General features: G+C 46.8%; 1 protein-coding gene across 1 annotated transcript in view; it reads left to right on the forward strand.

Moving 5' to 3' along the window:
- The first annotated feature begins 972 nt into the window (after positions 1-972).
- CAMK4 (calcium/calmodulin dependent protein kinase IV) overlaps positions 973-20043 on the forward strand; it is a 200885-nt gene continuing 181814 nt past the window's right edge. The window contains exon 1 of the mRNA XM_066601905.1: positions 973-1228. Coding sequence (XP_066458002.1) covers positions 1059-1228 — 170 coding nt within the window. The 5' untranslated portion in view covers positions 973-1058. The remainder of the gene's footprint in view (positions 1229-20043) is intronic.

Genomic DNA, 20043 nt, shown 5'->3' on the forward strand with positions numbered 1-20043 from the left:
AGGCGCCATACATATAAATACTCAACATCAGTGCAGGTGCATTGGGCTAGACATCACGTCCATATGCTGTCATGCAGACTAGACTGCTGCGATCTCGTACTTCACTCTATCAGTCACTTTCTTAAAAACGCTTTGACGATTTCATTGAGCATAGGCAGCTAAATGAAGGAGGGCATCACCCAGGGAGAGATCCGTGGAGGGGCAGAGACATTACTAGTTGTATCTGTGTGTGTGATCTGACACCTCCCCATGGACTGCTGAATAGAGGTCTAGTAATCACAGGGAGCACAGTGCTAGCAGCAGTGATTTACTTCCCTCCCTGACTACTCTATTATTCATGTTAACCCCTTCAGGGCCGATGCAATTGAGGGACAATGTTTTTGCCATCTCCCTTCGCATGCTGATGCTATAGACACCGCTTTTCTTTTGTATTGAAGGTTGCCTGCGTTTCCTGATACATTGCGATTGTTCTCTGTAAGAGAAACCAAGTAGTCTTGTAGATATGATACCTTTTGATGGCTAACCAAAATACATGATGTTATAGTGAGCTTTCAAACCTCTTAGGATTCTTCTTCTTGTTCTTTCATGATACATTGGAATGAATGAAGTAAACCATTATATACTTTATTCCTCCCCTTCTGTGACCTTGCTTTTTATACCATAAAGACAAGACTATTACACAGTGGTAGTGATGGCAGCAAATCCACTAAACAAACTCCAAGTGCCTATAAATACCTCTGGCTTTCCTCCACTGTGTTATCTGCACAAGTGACAGTCCCTGGGCTGCTGAAAGGAGGGTCAGTGTGAAGCAGGGACAGCCTCACTGTGCCATCTATGTGACCAATGCCCTGCTGTATCCCTCTCCAGCCAAACTGAGGGCACTAGGTGCCAGTCCCTGAGCAGTGGGGTCTCTTATCCTGGGCACACACAGACCCTGCCTCCTTCTACTGCTGCTGCCCCATTGGCTGTGCTCTGTGCTCTATTGATTGAGAAGCTGAGCTGAGTGCTTGTGTCTCATTCCCCCTCCTGGCAGCCCTGTCCTCCTCTACCTCCCCGAGATGCTGAAAGTCACTCTCCCCTCCTCGTCCTCCTCGTCTTCCTCAGCATCCTCCTCTACCTCCTCCTCCTCTTCCTCCAGGTCTGGCAGTACGGCACCAGATTACTGGATCGATGGCTCCAACAAGGACACCTTGGCCCATTACTACGAGCTGGAGTCCGAGCTGGGACGGTAAGTAGAGCAGATCATGTCTAGTGAATGCAGCAGAGCTTTCCTCCCCCGCACACACAGCAGCCATGTGTCTCATCCCACATTCATTGGAAGTTCCAATTATTAGAGCTGCATGGGTTAATCAAGGATCTATATTGGAGTGCTGCCTGATTTTTGCAATGTCTCAACCTATATGATCCTATGAATGGGCAGGAAGCAGGAGAGGGCAGATGTGTAGATGGCAGGCTGGTCATCATCATCATCATAACATCCCATTCTTACAGAAGTCTTTGGAGACACCAGGCATTTTTATTCACACCACATCCCAGGGATCTGCCCAGGAGCTTCAGTGTTATTAAGCTATTACACATATGTCTCATTATATTGTGTCTGGAGATGGTGCTACAGTATGTAGCCTTCTACTAGATGAGATCTGATACATATAAGCCATTACGCTGTGATTGTATCTTATTGCACAGCAGGTGGGTTCATCTGGCTGTCCCCTGTTGGAGATCAGATGTCTCCACCTTCTTCAGGTCACTATTTAGACTTTGCTTGATTTGGAACAGTTATATCTGTATTGATAATTTGTAACTGTACATTGGCTTGTAAAAATGTTATTATGATCTGATAGTATTATCTTCATCCTGTCATCCATGTAAGGAGTAAAAAAAATATCTTCATTATATTCAGCAGAGACTGTTCTGCTTACACTAATGAGATGCATTACATATAAATTGCAAAGTCCTATAGGAAATGAGCTTTTTGGAATTAGTTTTCATTTGTTTATGAAGTCAATTTTATGTTCTTTTTTGTTTTCTTTTGCATAAATTGCTATATTATTGACAGTTAGATAGAATCAGTATGTAAATCATACCATAAATGACATCAGCAGGCGATAAGTCTAAGTATGGAATTGCCTTTTTATAACTTCTGTAGCAAATATCAGAATGATTTTGTATCTGTTAGAAAATATTGAAAATAAAGGGATTCTGTATCAAGTGTCATTCTTTTGCCACTGAAAATGGCAAAATCTGCAACAATTGTTTAAAAAGTGACGCTTTGAATTCAACTTGATGTAAATCTGTACAGTCTGTACTCAGGGTTCCGCTTTCCTGTTCCGTTCGGGGAGCAGGAAAGGGGAATCCCTGCTGCCGAAAGGCTCCGTCTCTGGACGGGAAAGTGAACAGCGCCGGACGGACCCAATTGACTGTAATGGACTCCGTCCGCTTTCCACCCAGCTTTTGGATGGAGGAAAAGGGGCTCCATGCAGTTGATGCCTTTTCTTCCAGTGTTTTGAACTGGATCTGTGATCGAACCTCCGGATGGAGATTTTGACGCAGATATGAAACCACCTTAAGATATGTATACAATACATTTGCTAGGACTGAGCATGCATAATTGCAATAACTTCGCAGTCATACCCCTATGTCACAAAAATGGTATTCTATATAATTATGGTGGACATCTCTCATCTACTCTTCGGACCTTTGTATCATGCAATTCTCTCATCTCACATGCAAAAAAGACTTGGCATGTAAAAGTATGATTATGATGTACGTAGCATCCATATGGAAAAGGATGTAAAGCGATATGTTGTAGTAATTACATGCATTGAGTAAACCTACTGAATACAACATACGAAAACATTATTAAAGGGGTTCTACTGAGATTACAAGTTATTCCCTACCCACAGGTTAAGTGATAACTTGCTGATCGATAAGGGTATCACTGCTGAGACCCTCACCAATCTCAAGAATGGGGGTCCCATGTCCCTACTCCTCCTCAAAATAAGGTGGAGACTGAATGGAGCACTAGTCGTGCAAGCGCTCTTTGGCTCTATACACTTTCAATGGGGATGTCAAGATAACAGAGTGGCAAATGCCATTAGCCCCGGTGAAATGAATGAAGCGCCCACCTCGCATGCTCAACCAACGCTCCATTCATTCTGACATCACTGCCGCTGACATCGCTCAATGCAAAATGCTTAACCATTCAGTATGAAAAATATTTGTCCTGCTAGCAGCTTTATGTGGTGATTTACTGTTGGGGCACTGTTGTATCTATGGGGCGGTAGAGGGGCTGTGGGGCTGGTGGAGCTCCAAAAGTAAGTTGTTAAAGTTTATGGGTCCTTTTACACGTGAAGATAAATTGATGAAACCGAGTCCCGATCAAGTACATAGGGCGTTGTTAAAAGGGTATTCCCATCTGGCTTTGTCACCTCATACACACTGTTAGTTGATGGCTTCTTGGTCGTTTCCTCAATGGGTGGGTGTTCTTGATTGACAGTTTTTTGACATTATCATGCCACTGACCTGAAAATGCACATTCCACATGCACTGCTCAGTTCTAATGCGATCTATAGAAAAGCTTCAGGGCTACTGTGCATGCCCCCAAGAGTTCACATAGACCTCAATGGAGCTGTAGAGAGCTATCTATCGAAACCCAGCCATCGGAGATAGAAATTATAGTAGCAAGGTTGCAAGCGCTGCCTTTGCTGTTGGATTGTAACAGTAGCTGTAGCCCTTGATAATGTGCTGTAAACAACTGTGGCCATATTGGAATATAAGGAGAACTGGATAGTTTTGCAATATAGACCCATTATTTACCAGATGGGACTAACCCTACAACATCCAAATGGCTTGCATTTATATGTAAGAATAATTGTTCAAGGAGTTATCCCAAAATCGACTTTTATTAACTATCCATAGGATAGGTAATAAAAGTCTGATTGGTGAGACGCCCACAAATCGGAAAAACAGGGTTCCTGTGTCCCTCTTTTCTCCTCACTGTGGGCTCGCTGCACCCCCCATATTTAGGAGGAGTTTCAATGGAGAAGTAGTCGCACATGTCTGGTGGCACTCCATTCAACTTCAGTGGCACTGCCGCAAATAACAGAGTACTTGTACTCAGCTGTTTCTGTCAGTCCCATTCAATCTCCATGTCACTGCTGGTGGGTGCAGTGAGCCCACAGTGTGGAGAAAAGTAGGACCCCCATTTTAGGATTGGTGGGAGTCTTACCACTAGGACCCCGACTGATCAGACTTTTATCACCTATCCTGTGCATAGGTGATGATAGTAAAATTTAGGATAATCCCCTTAATTTGTTTTTGTAGTTTTGATCACTACACAAATTACTTGTCTTTCATTCTTTGTGCTTGTTCATTGTGTTCCTTGTAGCTGATGCTGTTTACACTTGGGAATGTTACGATGGCAAACGTAGCTTTAACCTATAGGATAGTGGGAACACTGTGGGTCCACAGGCACTTCTCTAATTTAAAAATTGCCTTATGGCGGGACCTGGCCAAAGTCAAATGTGTCTCCTATGAGCTGTACATTCAAGCATTAATTGAAACCACAAAAATCCCAAGTGTGCATGAGACACTGTTTCCCGTGGTGGGTTTTGCACCAAAAATCTGATCCATTGCAACATGTCTATTCAAGCTAATTCCTCCTGTCCTGATGGATAGTCTGCCAACAACTTTCCCTGCAGGTCACTTTATCATCTTTGTTCTCCTCCAACAAGACAAATCTGTTTCCTACTGCAACCATACGGTACTTGTGTAAGATCTGTAAGCCCTATTACAGACCCTGAAGCATGGTCATAGCCTTGGGGAGGTGAATGTGCTGCCCATGTCCCTCTGCTGTACCAACTTTGGACCTGTTTTGTCTTTTTCACATTTTACTACCTCTGTGTCTAATTTTTATAATGTGATTGTTGTTCCTTCTGTATTTGTTTTTTATATACTCTCTTCTTGATGGTTGACCATGTATATCTTCTCCCCACGAGGGTCTCAGAGGATTCTTTCACCTCAAAAGTTGTGTATACAACAAATTTTGTTAACACCCTTCACGGCTTGAATCATGTTTTAGGTTTATTTCCTATTTAGAGCAATTGTTTGTCACCTAGTTTCGATGCAAGCCTTCACAGTAAATGGACTCTTTGGGTTTTGGTCAGCTATGGGCTCTGTTAACACTGTAGAATGATCCTTCAGAGATATGTTTAGAGAATTTCTCCATGAATATGTATGATGGAAGCCTGCAACATATGTTACTGTATAGACATATAATTGTATACATCGCCAACATGTTCCAACTCTTAAAAGTTTGTAAAAAATGCAACTACTCTTTGACATGTCAGAACAAGATGTCAAAAGTTTTGATCAGTGGGGGTCCTGCTGTTGAGACCCCCCGCTGATCACTTTAGCAAGGGAACTCTAGTACTTACCAAAGCACTGTGCCCTTTTGGCTGTCTTCATTTCTTGCTGGCCCCTCTTAGCAGCTGAAGATGCATGTCCTTAGAGTCTATAGCTCTCTTCTACAAACCTCTATGAATCTGTCTTCAGCTGCTGAGAGGAGCCAACAGGCAGTGGAGATAGCCAAAGAGGCACAGCACTTGGGTGATCGCTACAGACCCTTTGTTTAAGCAATCAGCGGGGGAGGGGGGGGGGGTCTCAGCAATGGTCAAAACTGTTGAATTGTCACTCTGACATGTCAAATGTTTGTAAAAAGTGCAGTTACCCTTTAAGAATGAAAACCTATTGGTGATGTATACAACTGTATGCCTATACAGTGGCATATGTTGCAGCCTTACATTATACATATTCATGGGGAAATCCTCCAAACATATACCTAGAAGGATCAAGTACAGTGTGAACAGAGTCCAACGCTGATAAAAACACAGAGTCCATTTACTGTGAAGGCTTATATCCAAAATAGATGACAAACAAATGATTAATTTAGCTGACAGTATACTGTATAGATTGGATTTATAAAGAATACCACGTTTTTGAAATTCTTGATTGATAGTGGGCCGAAGTGGATTTAATTGGCTGTAACAGTCACCTTTGGTTCCCACTTGGGAAGGGAACTAGCATGAAATGTAGGTGGGTGCAGGGCATTTGGGCTTTGGGAGTTCTTGTTTGTTTGTATGTAATACCCGCAGGGCTTCTTTATAAGATGAATGAGTTGGATATGATCAGCACTTTTATAAGTCCAGATCCTATATAATGCTGGGCATATGTATTAGATATAGATCAGATAAACCTGCCCTTCATCTGATGTATATGTCAGCCTCCCAACTCTTGCCCTAGGGCAGATTTCGGGGGCGATAACGAACAGCTAGCTGGATTTGAAATGCCTGACCCTTTTGTTTAGGGAGATGAGCTGCTGACTGAAGTGTCGGGAAGTGACTTTCTCACCAAGCAGGCATGTGTATGGGGACAGAGTTGTGTATTGGGAGAGATGATGTGTATGGGTAGCTTAAGTATGTTATTATCATTATGTATCTCGTAGTATGATATACTGGACACTTCCTTCCACAGGACAGGATAATTTGCTGATTGGTGTGGGGGTCTTACCATTGAGACCCGTGCCAATCTTAGGAATGGGTACCATGTCCCCCGTTAACCTTACTTCGGGGTTACTGCATCCACCACAGTGAGAAGGAGACTGATTGGAGCACTTGTCATGCAAATGTGTTGATGTTTCACTCACTTTCAGTGGGACTGCAGAGATAGCCGAATGGCTTGCGCTCTGTATTTTCGTCAGTTTCATTGTAATGAATGGAGTGCCAACCACATATACTCGGCCAGTGCTCCATTCATTTTGACGTCCCTGCAGAGGAATAAGTGACTGGCAGAGGGGGACACGGGGCCCCTGTTCTTGAGATTGGTGGGGATCTCAGCAGTGATACCACCCCATGATCAGCAAGTTATCCTCTATCTGCAGGATACAACCTTGCTACAACCTTTTTGATCTCACTTGCCAATTACTTTATGCACACAGACTACGTTTGGAATATTCTTGAAAGTTTCTCTTTAGGTTTACTTAAAAGTGAAGGAGTGGCAGGCAGTGATTGGACCTTTATTTCCCACCGAACCACTTGGTCCTGGTTCTAGACTGTGAATTACATTACTGTATTACTTTCAGCAGCACTGTATTTATTGGATTAATTACTGTCTTATTTCTTTTTAATCAAATTTCTTTTTCTGCTTTGAAGTTATGCAAATCAAAGCGTTTAGGGAATAAATTATAGAAATTAACATGCAGTAGAAAATAAAAGCAGAATATTTGCAAAATAATTGACTTTGCTGTTACTTTTATTTATCATATATCCTTAGGGTGTAATTACATGATATGTGAAGCAGGGCAAGGAACCCCGACTGTGTCTTTGGTCACTTTAGATCCTAGGTAGAGATGAGCGAACGCGTTCGTCCGAGCTTGATATTCGTGCGAATATTAGGGTGTTCGGGATGTTCGTTATTCGTGACGAACACCATGCGGTGTTCTGGTTACTTTCACTTCCTTCCCTGAGACGTTAGCGCGCTTTTCTGGCCAATTGAAAGACAGGGAAGGCATTACAACTTCCCCCTGCAACGTTTAAGCCCTATACCACCCCCCTGCTGTGAGTGGCTGGCGAGATCAGGTGTTCGCCTAATATAAAAGTCGGCCCCTCCCGCGGCTCGCCTCAGATGCGGTGTGAGTTAGATGAGGGACAGTGCTGTTTATACCGGAGCTGCTGTAGGGAAAGAATTGGTAGTTAGTGTAGGCTTCAAGACCCCCCAAAGGTCCTTATTAGGGCCACTGATAGCTGTGTGTTGGCTGCTGTTAGCAGTGGGATTTTTTTTTTTTTCTCAAAATCGCCTCTGCAGACCGTTGCACCTGGCATTAGGGACAGAAGTGCTGCATAGGCAGGGAGAGTGTTAGGAGTGAGTGTAGCCTTCAAGAACCTCAACGGTCCTTTCTAGGGCCATATTTATCCGTGTGCAGTACTGTCCAGGCTGCTGTTGGCTGTGCTGCATTTTTTTTGGGCTTCTCAAAATCGCCTCTGCAGAGCATTGCACCCTCCATTGATACTGCAGGGAAAGAATTGTATAGGCAGGGCCACAACACAGTTATTATTCATAGAATATACGCAGTGCTGCCTGTTGGTGGGAAAAAACTGAAAACAAATCTATTTGTCCAGCCTGTGTCCGTCCTTACGCCTGTGTAGACGTGTGAGCTGCGTGAAAAACATTGCTAAATCATACGCAGCCAGCTACGCTTTACTGCTGGGTTCGCCATTTGCTTTCCTTAATTGGGAAAAAAAAATACCTGCTCTCCAAGAGTTATAATAACTCTGCTACCCTCACGTTCTGTGACACATAAGCAGGGACACAGCGCAGTTATTAAACTTCGCAGGTTCATTGAATATACGCAGTGCTGCCTGTTGGTGGGAAAAAACTGAAAACAAATCTATTTGTCCAGCCTGTGTCCGTCCTTACGCCTGTGTAGACGTGTGAGCTGCGTGAAAAACATTGCTAAATCATACGCAGCCAGCTACGCTTTACTGCTGGGTTCGCCATTTGCTTTCCTTAATTGGGAAAAAAAAATACCTGCTCTCCAAGAGTTATAATAACTCTGCTACCCTCACGTTCTGTGACACATAAGCAGGGACACAGCGCAGTTATTAAACTTCGCAGGTTCATTGAATATACGCAGTGCTGCCTGTTGGTGGGAAAAAACTGAAAACAAATCTATTTGTCCAGCCTGTGTCCGTCCTTACGCCTGTGTAGACGTGTGAGCTGCGTGAAAAACATTGCTAAATCATACGCAGCCAGCTACGCTTTACTGCTGGGTTCGCCATTTGCTTTCCTTAATTGGGAAAAAAAATACCTGCTCTCCAAGAGTTATAATAACTCTGCTACCCTCACGTTCTGTGACACATAAGCAGGGACACAGCGCAGTTATTAAACTTCGCAGGTTCATTGAATATACGCAGTGCTGCCTGTTGGTGGGAAAAAACTGAAAACAAATCTATTTGTCCAGCCTGTGTCCGTCCTTACGCCTGTGTAGACGTGTGAGCTGCGTGAAAAACATTGCTAAATCATACGCACCCAGCTACGCTTTACTGCTGGGTTCGCCATTTGCTTTCCTTAATTGGGAAAAAAAATACCTGCTCTCCAAGAGTTATAATAACTCTGCTACCCTCACGTTCTGTGACACATAAGCAGGGACACAGCGCAGTTATTAAACTTCGCAGGTTCATTGAATATACGCAGTGCTGCCTGTTGGTGGGAAAAAACTGAAAACAAATCTATTTGTCCAGCCTGTGTCCGTCCTTACGCCTGTGTAGACGTGTGAGCTGCGTGAAAAACATTGCTAAATCATACGCAGCCAGCTACGCTTTACTGCTGGGTTCGCCATTTGCTTTCCTTAATTGGGAAAAAAAAATACCTGCTCTCCAAGAGTTATAATAACTCTGCTACCCTCACGTTCTGTGACACATAAGCAGGGACACAGCGCAGTTATTAAACTTCGCAGGTTCATTGAATATACGCAGTGCTGCCTGTTGGTGGGAAAAAACTGAAAACAAATCTATTTGTCCAGCCTGTGTCCGTCCTTACGCCTGTGTAGACGTGTGAGCTGCGTGAAAAACATTGCTAAATCATACGCACCCAGCTACGCTTTACTGCTGGGTTCGCCATTTGCTTTCCTTAATTGGGAAAAAAAATACCTGCTCTCCAAGAGTTATAATAACTCTGCTACCCTCACGTTCTGTGACACATAAGCAGGGACACAGCGCAGTTATTAAACTTCGCAGGTTCATTGAATATACGCAGTGCTGCCTGTTGGTGGGAAAAAACTGAAAACAAATCTATTTGTCCAGCCTGTGTCCGTCCTTACGCCTGTGTAGACGTGTGAGCTGCGTGAAAAACATTGCTAAATCATACGCACCCAGCTACGCTTTACTGCTGGGTTCGCCATTTGCTTTCCTTAATTGGGAAAAAAAATACCTGCTCTCCAAGAGTTATAATAACTCTGCTACCCTCACGTTCTGTGACACATAAGCAGGGACACAGCGCAGTTATTAAACTTCGCAGGTTCATTGAATATACGCAGTGCTGCCTGTTGGTGGGAAAAAACTGAAAACAAATCTATTTGTCCAGCCTGTGTCCGTCCTTACGCCTGTGTAGACGTGTGAGCTGCGTGAAAAACATTGCTAAATCATACGCAGCCAGCTACGCTTTACTGCTGGGTTCGCCATTTGCTTTCCTTAATTGGGAAAAAAAAATACCTGCTCTCCAAGAGTTATAATAACTCTGCTACCCTCACGTTCTGTGACACATAAGCAGGGACACAGCGCAGTTATTAAACTTCGCAGGTTCATTGAATATACGCAGTGCTGCCTGTTGGTGGGAAAAAACTGAAAACAAATCTATTTGTCCAGCCTGTGTCCGTCCTTACGCCTGTGTAGACGTGTGAGCTGCGTGAAAAACATTGCTAAATCATACGCACCCAGCTACGCTTTACTGCTGGGTTCGCCATTTGCTTTCCTTAATTGGGAAAAAAAATACCTGCTCTCCAAGAGTTATAATAACTCTGCTACCCTCACGTTCTGTGACACATAAGCAGGGACACAGCGCAGTTATTAAACTTCGCAGGTTCATTGAATATACGCAGTGCTGCCTGTTGGTGGGAAAAAACTGAAAACAAATCTATTTGTCCAGCCTGTGTCCGTCCTTACGCCTGTGTAGACGTGTGAGCTGCGTGAAAAACATTGCTAAATCATACGCACCCAGCTACGCTTTACTGCTGGGTTCGCCATTTGCTTTCCTTAATTGGGAAAAAAAATACCTGCTCTCCAAGAGTTATAATAACTCTGCTACCCTCACGTTCTGTGACACATAAGCAGGGACACAGCACAGTTATTAAACTTAGATAATTCATTCACTAGAGGCAGTGGGGCCTTTCGTTTTCCAAAAAGGGCAAAAATTATATTTGGCCTGCAGTCTTGCGCCAATTTATTTCCTGCCTGGGAAATCTAATCACTGGTAATACAGCATGCTGAGGGGTAGGGGTAAGCCTAGAGGACGTGGACGTGGACGTGGCCGAGGACGCGGAGGGCCAAGTGAGGGTGTGGGCACAGGCCAAGCTCCTGATCCAGGTGTGTCGCAGCTGTCTGCTGCGCGATTAGGAGAGAGGCACGTTTCTGGCGTCCCCACATTCATCGCCCAATTAATGGGTCCACGCGGGAGACGGTTATTAGAAAATGAGCAGTGTGAGCAGGTCCTGTCCTGGATGGCAGAAAGTGCTTCGAGCAACCTATCGTCTACCCGCAGTTCTGCGCCGTCCACTGCTGCCAATCCGAATCCTCTGTCTGCTGCTCCTCCTTCCTCCCAGCCTCCTCAGTCCACTACAATGACACCTGCTCAGGAGCGGGAACACTCCCAGGAACTGTTCTCGGGCCCCTGCTTAGATTGGGCAGCAGCGGTTCCTCTCCCACCAGAGGAGTTTATCGTCACTGATGCCCAACCATTCGAAAGTTCCCGGGGTCCGGGGGAAGAGGCTGGGGACTTCCGCCAACTGTCTCAACAACTTTCTGTGGGTGAGGAGGACGATGACGATCAGACACAGTTGTCTTGCAGTGAGGTAGTAGTAAGGGCAGTAAGTCCCAGGGAGCAGCGCACAGAGGATTCGGAGGAAGAGCAGCAGGACGATGAGGTGACTGACCCCACCTGGTGTGCAACGCTTACTCAGGAGGACAGGTCTTCAGAGGGGGAGTCAAGGGCATCAGCAGGGCAGGTTGCAAGAGGCAGTGCGGTGGCCAGGGGTAGAGGCAGGGCCAGACCGAATAATCCACCAAGTGTTTCCCAAAGCGCCCCCTCGCGCCATGCCACCCTGCGTAGGCCGAGGTGCTCTAAGGTCTGGCAGTTTTTCACAGAGACGCCTGACGACCGACGAACAGTGGTGTGCAACCTTTGTCGCGCAAAGCTCAGCCGGGGAGCCAACACCAACAGCCTCACCACCACCACCATGCGCAGACATATGATGGCCAAGCACCCCGCAAGGTGGGACAAAGGCCGTTCACCGTCTCCGGTTTGCACCCCTGCCTCTCCCCCTGTGCCCCAACCTGCCACTGAGATGCAACCCCCCTCTCAGGACACAGGCACTACCGCCTCATGGCCTGCACCCACACCCTCATCTCCGCTGTCCTCGGCCCCATCCAGCAGTGTAGTTCAGCGCACCGTTCAGCCGTCGCTTGCGCAAGTGTTCGAGCGCAAGCGCAAGTACGCCGCCACGCACCCGCACGCTCAAACGTTAACCGTCCGCATCGCAAAATTCATCAGCCTTGAGATGCTGCCGTATAGGGTTGTGGAAACGGAGTCCTTCAAAAGTATCATGGAGGCGGCGGCCCCGCGCTACTCAGTTCCCAGTCGCCACTACTTTTCCCGATGTGCCGTCCCAGCCCTGCACGACCACGTCTCCCGCAACATTGTGCGCGCCCTCACCAACGCGGTTACTGCCACGGTCCACTTAACTACGGACACGTGGACAAGCACAGGCGGGCAGGGCCACTACATCTCCCTGACGGCACATTGGGTGAATTTAGTGGAGGCTGGGACAGAGTCAGAGCCTGGGACCGCTCACGTCCTACCCACCCCCAGAATTGCGGGCCCCAGCTCGGTGCTGGTATCTGCGGAGGTGTATGCTTCCTCCACTAAAGCACCCTCCTCCTCCTCCTCCTCCTCTGTCTCACAATCAAGATGTGTTAGCAGCAGCATGTCGCCAGCAGTCGGTGTCGCGCGGTGTGGCATCACAGCGGTGGGCAAGCGTCAGCAGGCCGTGCTGAAACTACTCAGCTTAGGCGATAAGAGGCACACGGCCCACGAACTGCTGCAGGGTCTGACACAGCAGACCGACCGCTGGCTTGCGCCGCTGAGCCTCCAACCGGGCATGGTCGTGTGTGACAACGGCCGTAACCTGGTGGCGGCTCTGCAGCTTGGCAGCCTCACGCACGTGCCATGCCTGGCCCACGTCTTTAATTTGGTGGTTCAGCGGTTTCTGAAAAGCTACCCACGCTTGTCAGACCTGCTCGTAAAGGCGCGCCGGCTCTGCGCACATTTCCGCAAGTCCCACACGGACGCTGCCACCCTGCGCACCCTGCAACATCACTTTAAGCTGCCAGTGCACCGACTGCTGTGCGACGTGCCCACACGGTGGAACTCTACGCTCCACATGTTGGCCAGGCTCTATGAACAACGGAGAGCTATAGTCGAATACCAACTCCAACATGGGCGGCGCAGTGGGAGTCAGCCTCCTCAATTCCTTTCAGAAGAGTGGGCCTGGTTGGCAGACATCTGCCATGTCCTTGGTAATTTTGAGGAGTCTACCCAGGTGGTGAGCGGCGATGCTACAATCATTAGCGTCACCATTCCTCTGCTATGCATCTTGAGAAATTCCCTGCAAACCATAAAGGCAGCTGCTTTGCGCTCGGAAACGGGGGCGGGGGAAGACAGTATGCCGCTGGATAGTCAGGGCACCCTCCTGTCTATTTCTCAGCGCGTACAGGAGGAGGAGGAGGAGCATGAGGAGGATGAGGAGGAGGGGGAAGAGACAGCTTGGCCCGCTGCTGACGGTACACCGGCTGATTGCCTGTCATCCTTTCAGCGTGTATGGCCTGAGGAGGAGGAGGAGGAGGAGGAGGATCCTGAAAGTGATCTTCCTAGTGAAGACAGCCATGTGTTGCGTACAGGTACCCTGGCACACATGGCTGACTTCATGTTAGGATGCCTTTCTCGTGACCCTCGCGTTGCACGCATTCTGGCCACGACGGATTACTGGGTGTACACACTGCTCGATCCACGGTATAAGGAGAACCTGCCCACTCTGATTCCCGAAGAGGAAAGGGGTTCGAGAGTGTTGCTATACCACAGGACCCTTGCGGACAAGCTGATGGTAAAATTCCCAGCCGACAGCGCTAGTGGCAGAAGGCGCAGTTCCGAGGGCCATGTTGCAGGGGATGTGCGTAGATCGAGCAGCATGTACATCCCAGGCAGTGCAACAGTCTTTAAGGGCCTGGCCAGCTTTATGGCTCCCCACCAAGACTGTGTCACCGCTCCCCAGTCACGGCTGAGTCGGCGGGAGCACTGCAAAAGGATGGTGAGGGAGTACGTAGCGGATCGCACGACCATCCTTGGTGACGCCTCTGCCCCCTACAACTACTGGGTGTCGAAGCTGGACACGTGGCCTGAACTAGCCCTGTATGCCCTTGAGGTGCTTGCTTGTCCTGCGGCTAGCGTGTTGTCGGAGAGGGTGTTTAGTGCGGCTGGGGGAATCATCACAGATAAGCGTAGCCGCTTGTCAACCGACAGTGCCGACAGGCTAACACTCATCAAGATGAACAAAGGCTGGATTTCCCCAGACTTCTGTTCTCCACCAGCGGACAGCAGCGATACGTAAGCAATACGTAGGCTGCACCCGCGGATGGAAGCTACGTTCTCTCTCACCATCCAAAACGGGGACATTTCTGCTTCATCAATCTGTGTCTAATATTCCTCCTCCTCCTCCTCCTGCTCCACCTCCTGAAACCTCACGTAATCACGCTGAACGGGCAATTTTTCTTAGGGCCACAAGGCTCACTCAAATAATTTTTCAGAACAATTTTTATAAGTTTCAATGCGCTTAAAAGCATTGGAACTTTAACTTGAACCAATTTTTCGTTACACTGGGCTGCCTCCAGGCCTAGTTACCACTTAAGCCACATTAACCAAAGCGATTAATGGGTTTCACCTGCCCTCTTGGCTGGCCATGGCCAATTTTTGGGATGTACATTAGTACTGTTGATACAGCAATTTGTGTGGGCCCTCGCCTACAGTGTAATCAAATTAATTTTTAGCCCACCTGCATTACAGCTGACGTTACCTCAGCTGTGTTGGGCAATGCAATGGGATATTTTTGTGTACCGCCGGTGGGTTCCAGGGAGCCACCCATGCTGTAGGTGCACACTGAGTTTTTAATACTTCTGTACACTTCTAAAGAACCCGTCTGACTGGGGCATGCAGTGTGGGCCGAAGCCCACCTGTATTACGCACGACATTACTACCTCAGCTGTGTTGGGCAATGCAATGGGATATTTCTATGTACCGCCGGTGGCTTCCTGGCACCCACCCAGGCAGTGGGTCCACAGGGAGTTAAACCTACATGTGTCCACTTGTAAAGAACCCCAGTCTGACTGGGGCATGCAGTGTGGGCCGAAGCCCACCTGCATTACGCACGACATTACTACCTCAGCTGTGTTGGGCAATGCAATGGGATATTTTTGTGTACCGCCGGTGGGTTCCAGGGAGCCACCCATGCTGTAGGTGCACACTGAGTTTTTAATACTTCTGTACACTTCTAAAGAACCCGTCTGACTGGGGCATGCAGTGTGGGCCGAAGCCCACCTGTATTACGCACGACATTACTACCTCAGCTGTGTTGGGCAATGCAATGGGATATTTCTATGTACCGCCGGTGGCTTCCTGGCACCCACCCAGGCAGTGGGTCCACAGGGAGTTAAACCTACATGTGTCCACTTGTAAAGAACCCCAGTCTGACTGGGGCATGCAGTGTGGGCCGAAGCCCACCTGCATTAACCCTTTCCAGTCCACTGTGTGACCTGTGAAGACATTAGGGTTTAAGGCTGTACAGCTCCGTTGTTGGTAGACGTCCGTCGGGGTTCTCTTACTGTATATTGCCAGCCTCTCTGCTGTCGGAGCCTATCCTACGTGTCAGCTCATGCAGTACTGGCTTTAGCCAGCATATAGCGCCGTTGTATAACAGCAGAAAAAGAGTAAGCCCCCTAGGAAAACCATATACAAATTGGATTGGAAAGGGTTAAGCACAACATTACTACCTCAGCTGTGTTGGGCAATGCAATGGGATATTTCTATGTACCGCCGGTGGCTTCCTGGCACCCACCCATGCTGTAGGTGCACACGGAGTTTTTACTACATCTGTACACTTATAAAGAACCCCAGTCAGACTGGGGCATGCAGTGTGGGCCGAAGCCCACCTGCATTAAGCACGACATTACTACCTCAGCTGTGTTGGGCAATGCAATGGGATATTTCTGTGTACCGCCAGTGGGTTCCAGGGAGCCACCCATGCTGTGGGTCGACAGGGACTTCACAATAGGGAGTTGTACCTGCCTGTGTCTATGAATTAAAAAGCCCGGTCTGACTGGGGCATGCAGACACCTTGACAGAATGAATAGTGTGTGGCACATAGGTTCCCCATTGCTATGCCCACGTGTGCAGCTCCTGATGGCGGTGGCACAGGATTCTATTTCTCATTGCTTCTGTACAGCATTGTGGGCTATCGCTCCGCCACTTTTAAAGAGGGTCGCTGCCTAGCCGTGCCAACCTCTGCAGTGTGTGCCTGCGGTCCCTCGTCATGGCAGACGCAATTCTAAATAGACATGAGCGTGGTGTGGCATGAGGGCAGCTGAAGGCTGCGCAGGGACACTTTGGTGTGCGCTGTGGGGGGGAGGGGGGGCGGTTGGGCAGCATGTAACCCAGGAGAAGTGTCAGTGGAGTGTCATGCAGGCAGTGATTGTGCTTTGTTGGAGGTAGTGTGGTGCTTAGCAAAGGTATGCCATGCTAATGAGGGCTTTTCAGAAGTAAAAGTTGTTGGGAGGGGGGGGGCCCACTCTTGCCGGTATTGTGGCTTAATAGTGGGACCTGGGAACTTGAGATGCAGCCCAACATGTAGCCCCTCGCCTGCCCTATCCGTCACTGTGTCATTCCCATCACTTTCCTGAATTGCCCAGATTTTCACACATGAAAACCTTAGCGAGCATCGGCGAAATACAAAAATGTTCTGGTCGCCCATTGACTTCAATGGGGTTCGTTGTTCGAAACGAACCCTCGAGCATCACGGGAAGTTCGTTACGAATAACGAACACCCGAACATTTTGGTGTTCGCTCATCTCTAATCCTAGGCATAAAAAAAGCAGTTTGCAACCTAGAATTTGTGTGGTGTTATCTTTTGTGCATTTTTTGCTTTCACCCTCAGATTAGTCCATGTTAGTGTTTATTGTGTTGACTTAATTTCCATAGTCTTCCATAAAGTCAACTTATACATTGAGTAAAGGCCCATTTAGACACAACGATTATTGCTAAAAATTTGCTCAAAAGCCATCTTTTAGGCGATAATCGCTGTGTCTAAACTCCTGCCCATCATGCACTATTCGTTCATCTCTGACTTCAAGCCAGCCTGAAGTCAGCGATAAGCCTTATCAGTGCCGCACGCTGAGTTCTCAGCGGGATAGCACTGATAGTATTCTCTCAGCTGCTATCCTGCTCGGAGTTTTCAGCGGGATACCTCTGACCGCTCAGAGAACAAAGCAGCTGTTTGCAGATAACAGTGCTCCTGCTGTCATCTGCATACAGCAGGAGCCTTCATGTACACGCTAATGAACTCTTAAGTAGCTAATTAGCCTATTAAGAGTTTATGCAAAGTGATCGCTCAAAACTATGACTCAAATCACAGTTTGAGCAAATTTTGAGTGATTAATAGAGATGAGCAAGCACGCTCAGATACAGCCGTTACTCGAGCGAGTATCGCTCTTCTCGAGTAACTGCTTACTGGTCCGAGTGCTTACTGGTCTTTCTCTCACTCTCCCCCCCCCCCCCCCGCTATCCCCGCCGCTTGACACTCACCCCCGCCGCTCCCCTGAGCAAGCTCGGACCAGTAATTACTCGAGGAGAGAGATGCTCGCTCGACCAACTGCTGTATCCGAGCGTGCTCTCTCATCTCTAGTGATTATCTTTTAATGTAAATGGGCCTTAAGGCTCTATGTACATTAGATTTATGGACTGTGTGTGAAGGATACATTTGATTATCAAAGAGAACACATCTGTACATATTTTGTGACAAAGCCATAGATTTCCATAAGCCAATCACATGACAAAAGAGTGTCCTTTTGGCATATACTGCTCAGCTTAACATGTGCATCCTGTTTATTGACAGTATTGAAAAGTATAGGCACTATTCAATAGTATAAAAAGTCTAAATTAAGGTATCTGGGTTTTTTGTGTGATAAATGACAGTGGCAGACTTATGTAATTACTTGATAATCACAGAATTGCAGATTTCTTTTGCATACAGTTTAGCATAAGACTAAGTATATACTGTATTTCAACTCTATGCTCCAAATTTGGTAAAATTTCTATGGAACTTCAGTCACATGACAGCTTTTGGCAGTGTCAGACTAGGGTGCCTGGGGCCCACCAGTAACAATCATTCTGGGGTGGCCTAAAATACAGCTACATGCAAATATTACCAAAAACTCTTTAGTAAATTCCCGGCTGCCACATTCTGCATACATTGCAATACAAAGGGGGTTGCGTTTGAGTGCAGCCCTGTATCCACTGAGGTGTATAGAGAAAGCGATAAGCAGGAATTGGTGGATTCTCATTCATACATTAGGTGTAGATCCCGGGCAGAGGCGTAACTTGAAGCTCCCGGGCCCCAATGCAAAACCTGTAACGGAGCCCCCAACTATAATGCTTTACTCATAGTACTGGGCTCCCTATATGGAGGTGAGAGGCCTTATGGGCCCCCTAAGGCTCCTGGGCCCGAGTGCAACCGCATCCCCTGCATCCTCTATAGTTATGCCCCTGATCCCGGGTGTGATATTTATGACATATCCTATAAAAGGACAAAATCAAATGTAATAGCCACAGTGCAGCGAAAACTGCAAAATGGCGTTTTCGAAAAGGGTTTTAAATTCTTGGTGAAATCCACTCTATACAGCAGATGTGCATGGGGCTCAGAAGGAGTGGGCTTGGAAGCTAAGCCCGCTCTATATGTGGCAGGTGTCAGCTGTAGAATACATAGCGCCCCGAAATGGAAATAACTCCGATCCCAGCCATTAGCTCTTTAGATATCTCGGCCAGCACTAACCACATATTTAAATAACTTGACAGAGGGCAATGACAGGGCTTAATAGCATGCAGGTTATAGAACAATATACTGTAATACAAGTGCTTGACTGATCGAAAGTTCAAGTCTCTTAGTGGGACCTGAAAAGAAAAATTAAAAAAGTTATTTTTAATTACAAAATAACATATTGAAAGGGTTTTCTGGAACTAAACTACTGATGACCTATCCTCCGCCTATAACCAGGTGCCAGCCTGTCCCCTTACCTGAACGCTATAAATGCCTCTTTCCATATCAGCACAACCACCACTCTGCAGCACACTGGATAAGGTCCACTGTGACCAAAACATCATTAATGTCTCATTACTTATGGCTGTCTACATATAAGGGATTATTCATATGAACGCATTTATATTTGTGTACTATGCATGCAACATTTGCGCACTATATGCAGTGAATTTAACTTATTGATTTCAGTGGGATCGATCGCATTAGCGTATTTTGTGCACGCATTTAATTCACACAAAAAATATGTAGCTTGTTCTATTATATACATCGCGCGAATATGCAGCACAAATGCATGTGTAAGTACACTTATGTTCGTGTGAAGACGGCCTTAGTGTCTTGTTAATAATACATGATCATAAAACATCACATAAAGCAAAGTGAATGCCGCCTGAGTGTGCTGTGATTAATTCTGTACTTGGATTGGGGCCAGGAGTCCTCTACAAGCACCTCATCTTTCTATACCGAGGTGCGGCCCATCTGCATTTACCTGGGACGCTGCGGCTGAATTGCAGTTTTCCTTGAAAAACCATATTATCATTAACAATCAATTTGAAAATCATGCTGATTTGCGGAAAATTGAAATGTCACCAGGGCATTAATCTGACCTTAAGGAAGTCAGTGGATACAGGATGGCTTCCCAATGCACCTAGATGCCACCTCAACCAGCCTATGCATCTCTAGAAATGTATGAAGTGGCCAGTTTATTATATGGATGTACAGGTTGGTGAAATGCTGCGTATTATATGTGCATGTAGTAGAGCGAGTGCACTGTGCACAGAAAGTAATATCTAGTCGTGACTCCCACTATTGCCCAGATTCTTTTTAGATATTTTGATGCAACAAGTAAAACATATCTGTAC

This window comes from Eleutherodactylus coqui, chromosome 5, assembly GCF_035609145.1.
Source record: "Eleutherodactylus coqui strain aEleCoq1 chromosome 5, aEleCoq1.hap1, whole genome shotgun sequence".
NCBI lineage: Eukaryota > Metazoa > Chordata > Amphibia > Anura > Eleutherodactylidae > Eleutherodactylus > Eleutherodactylus coqui.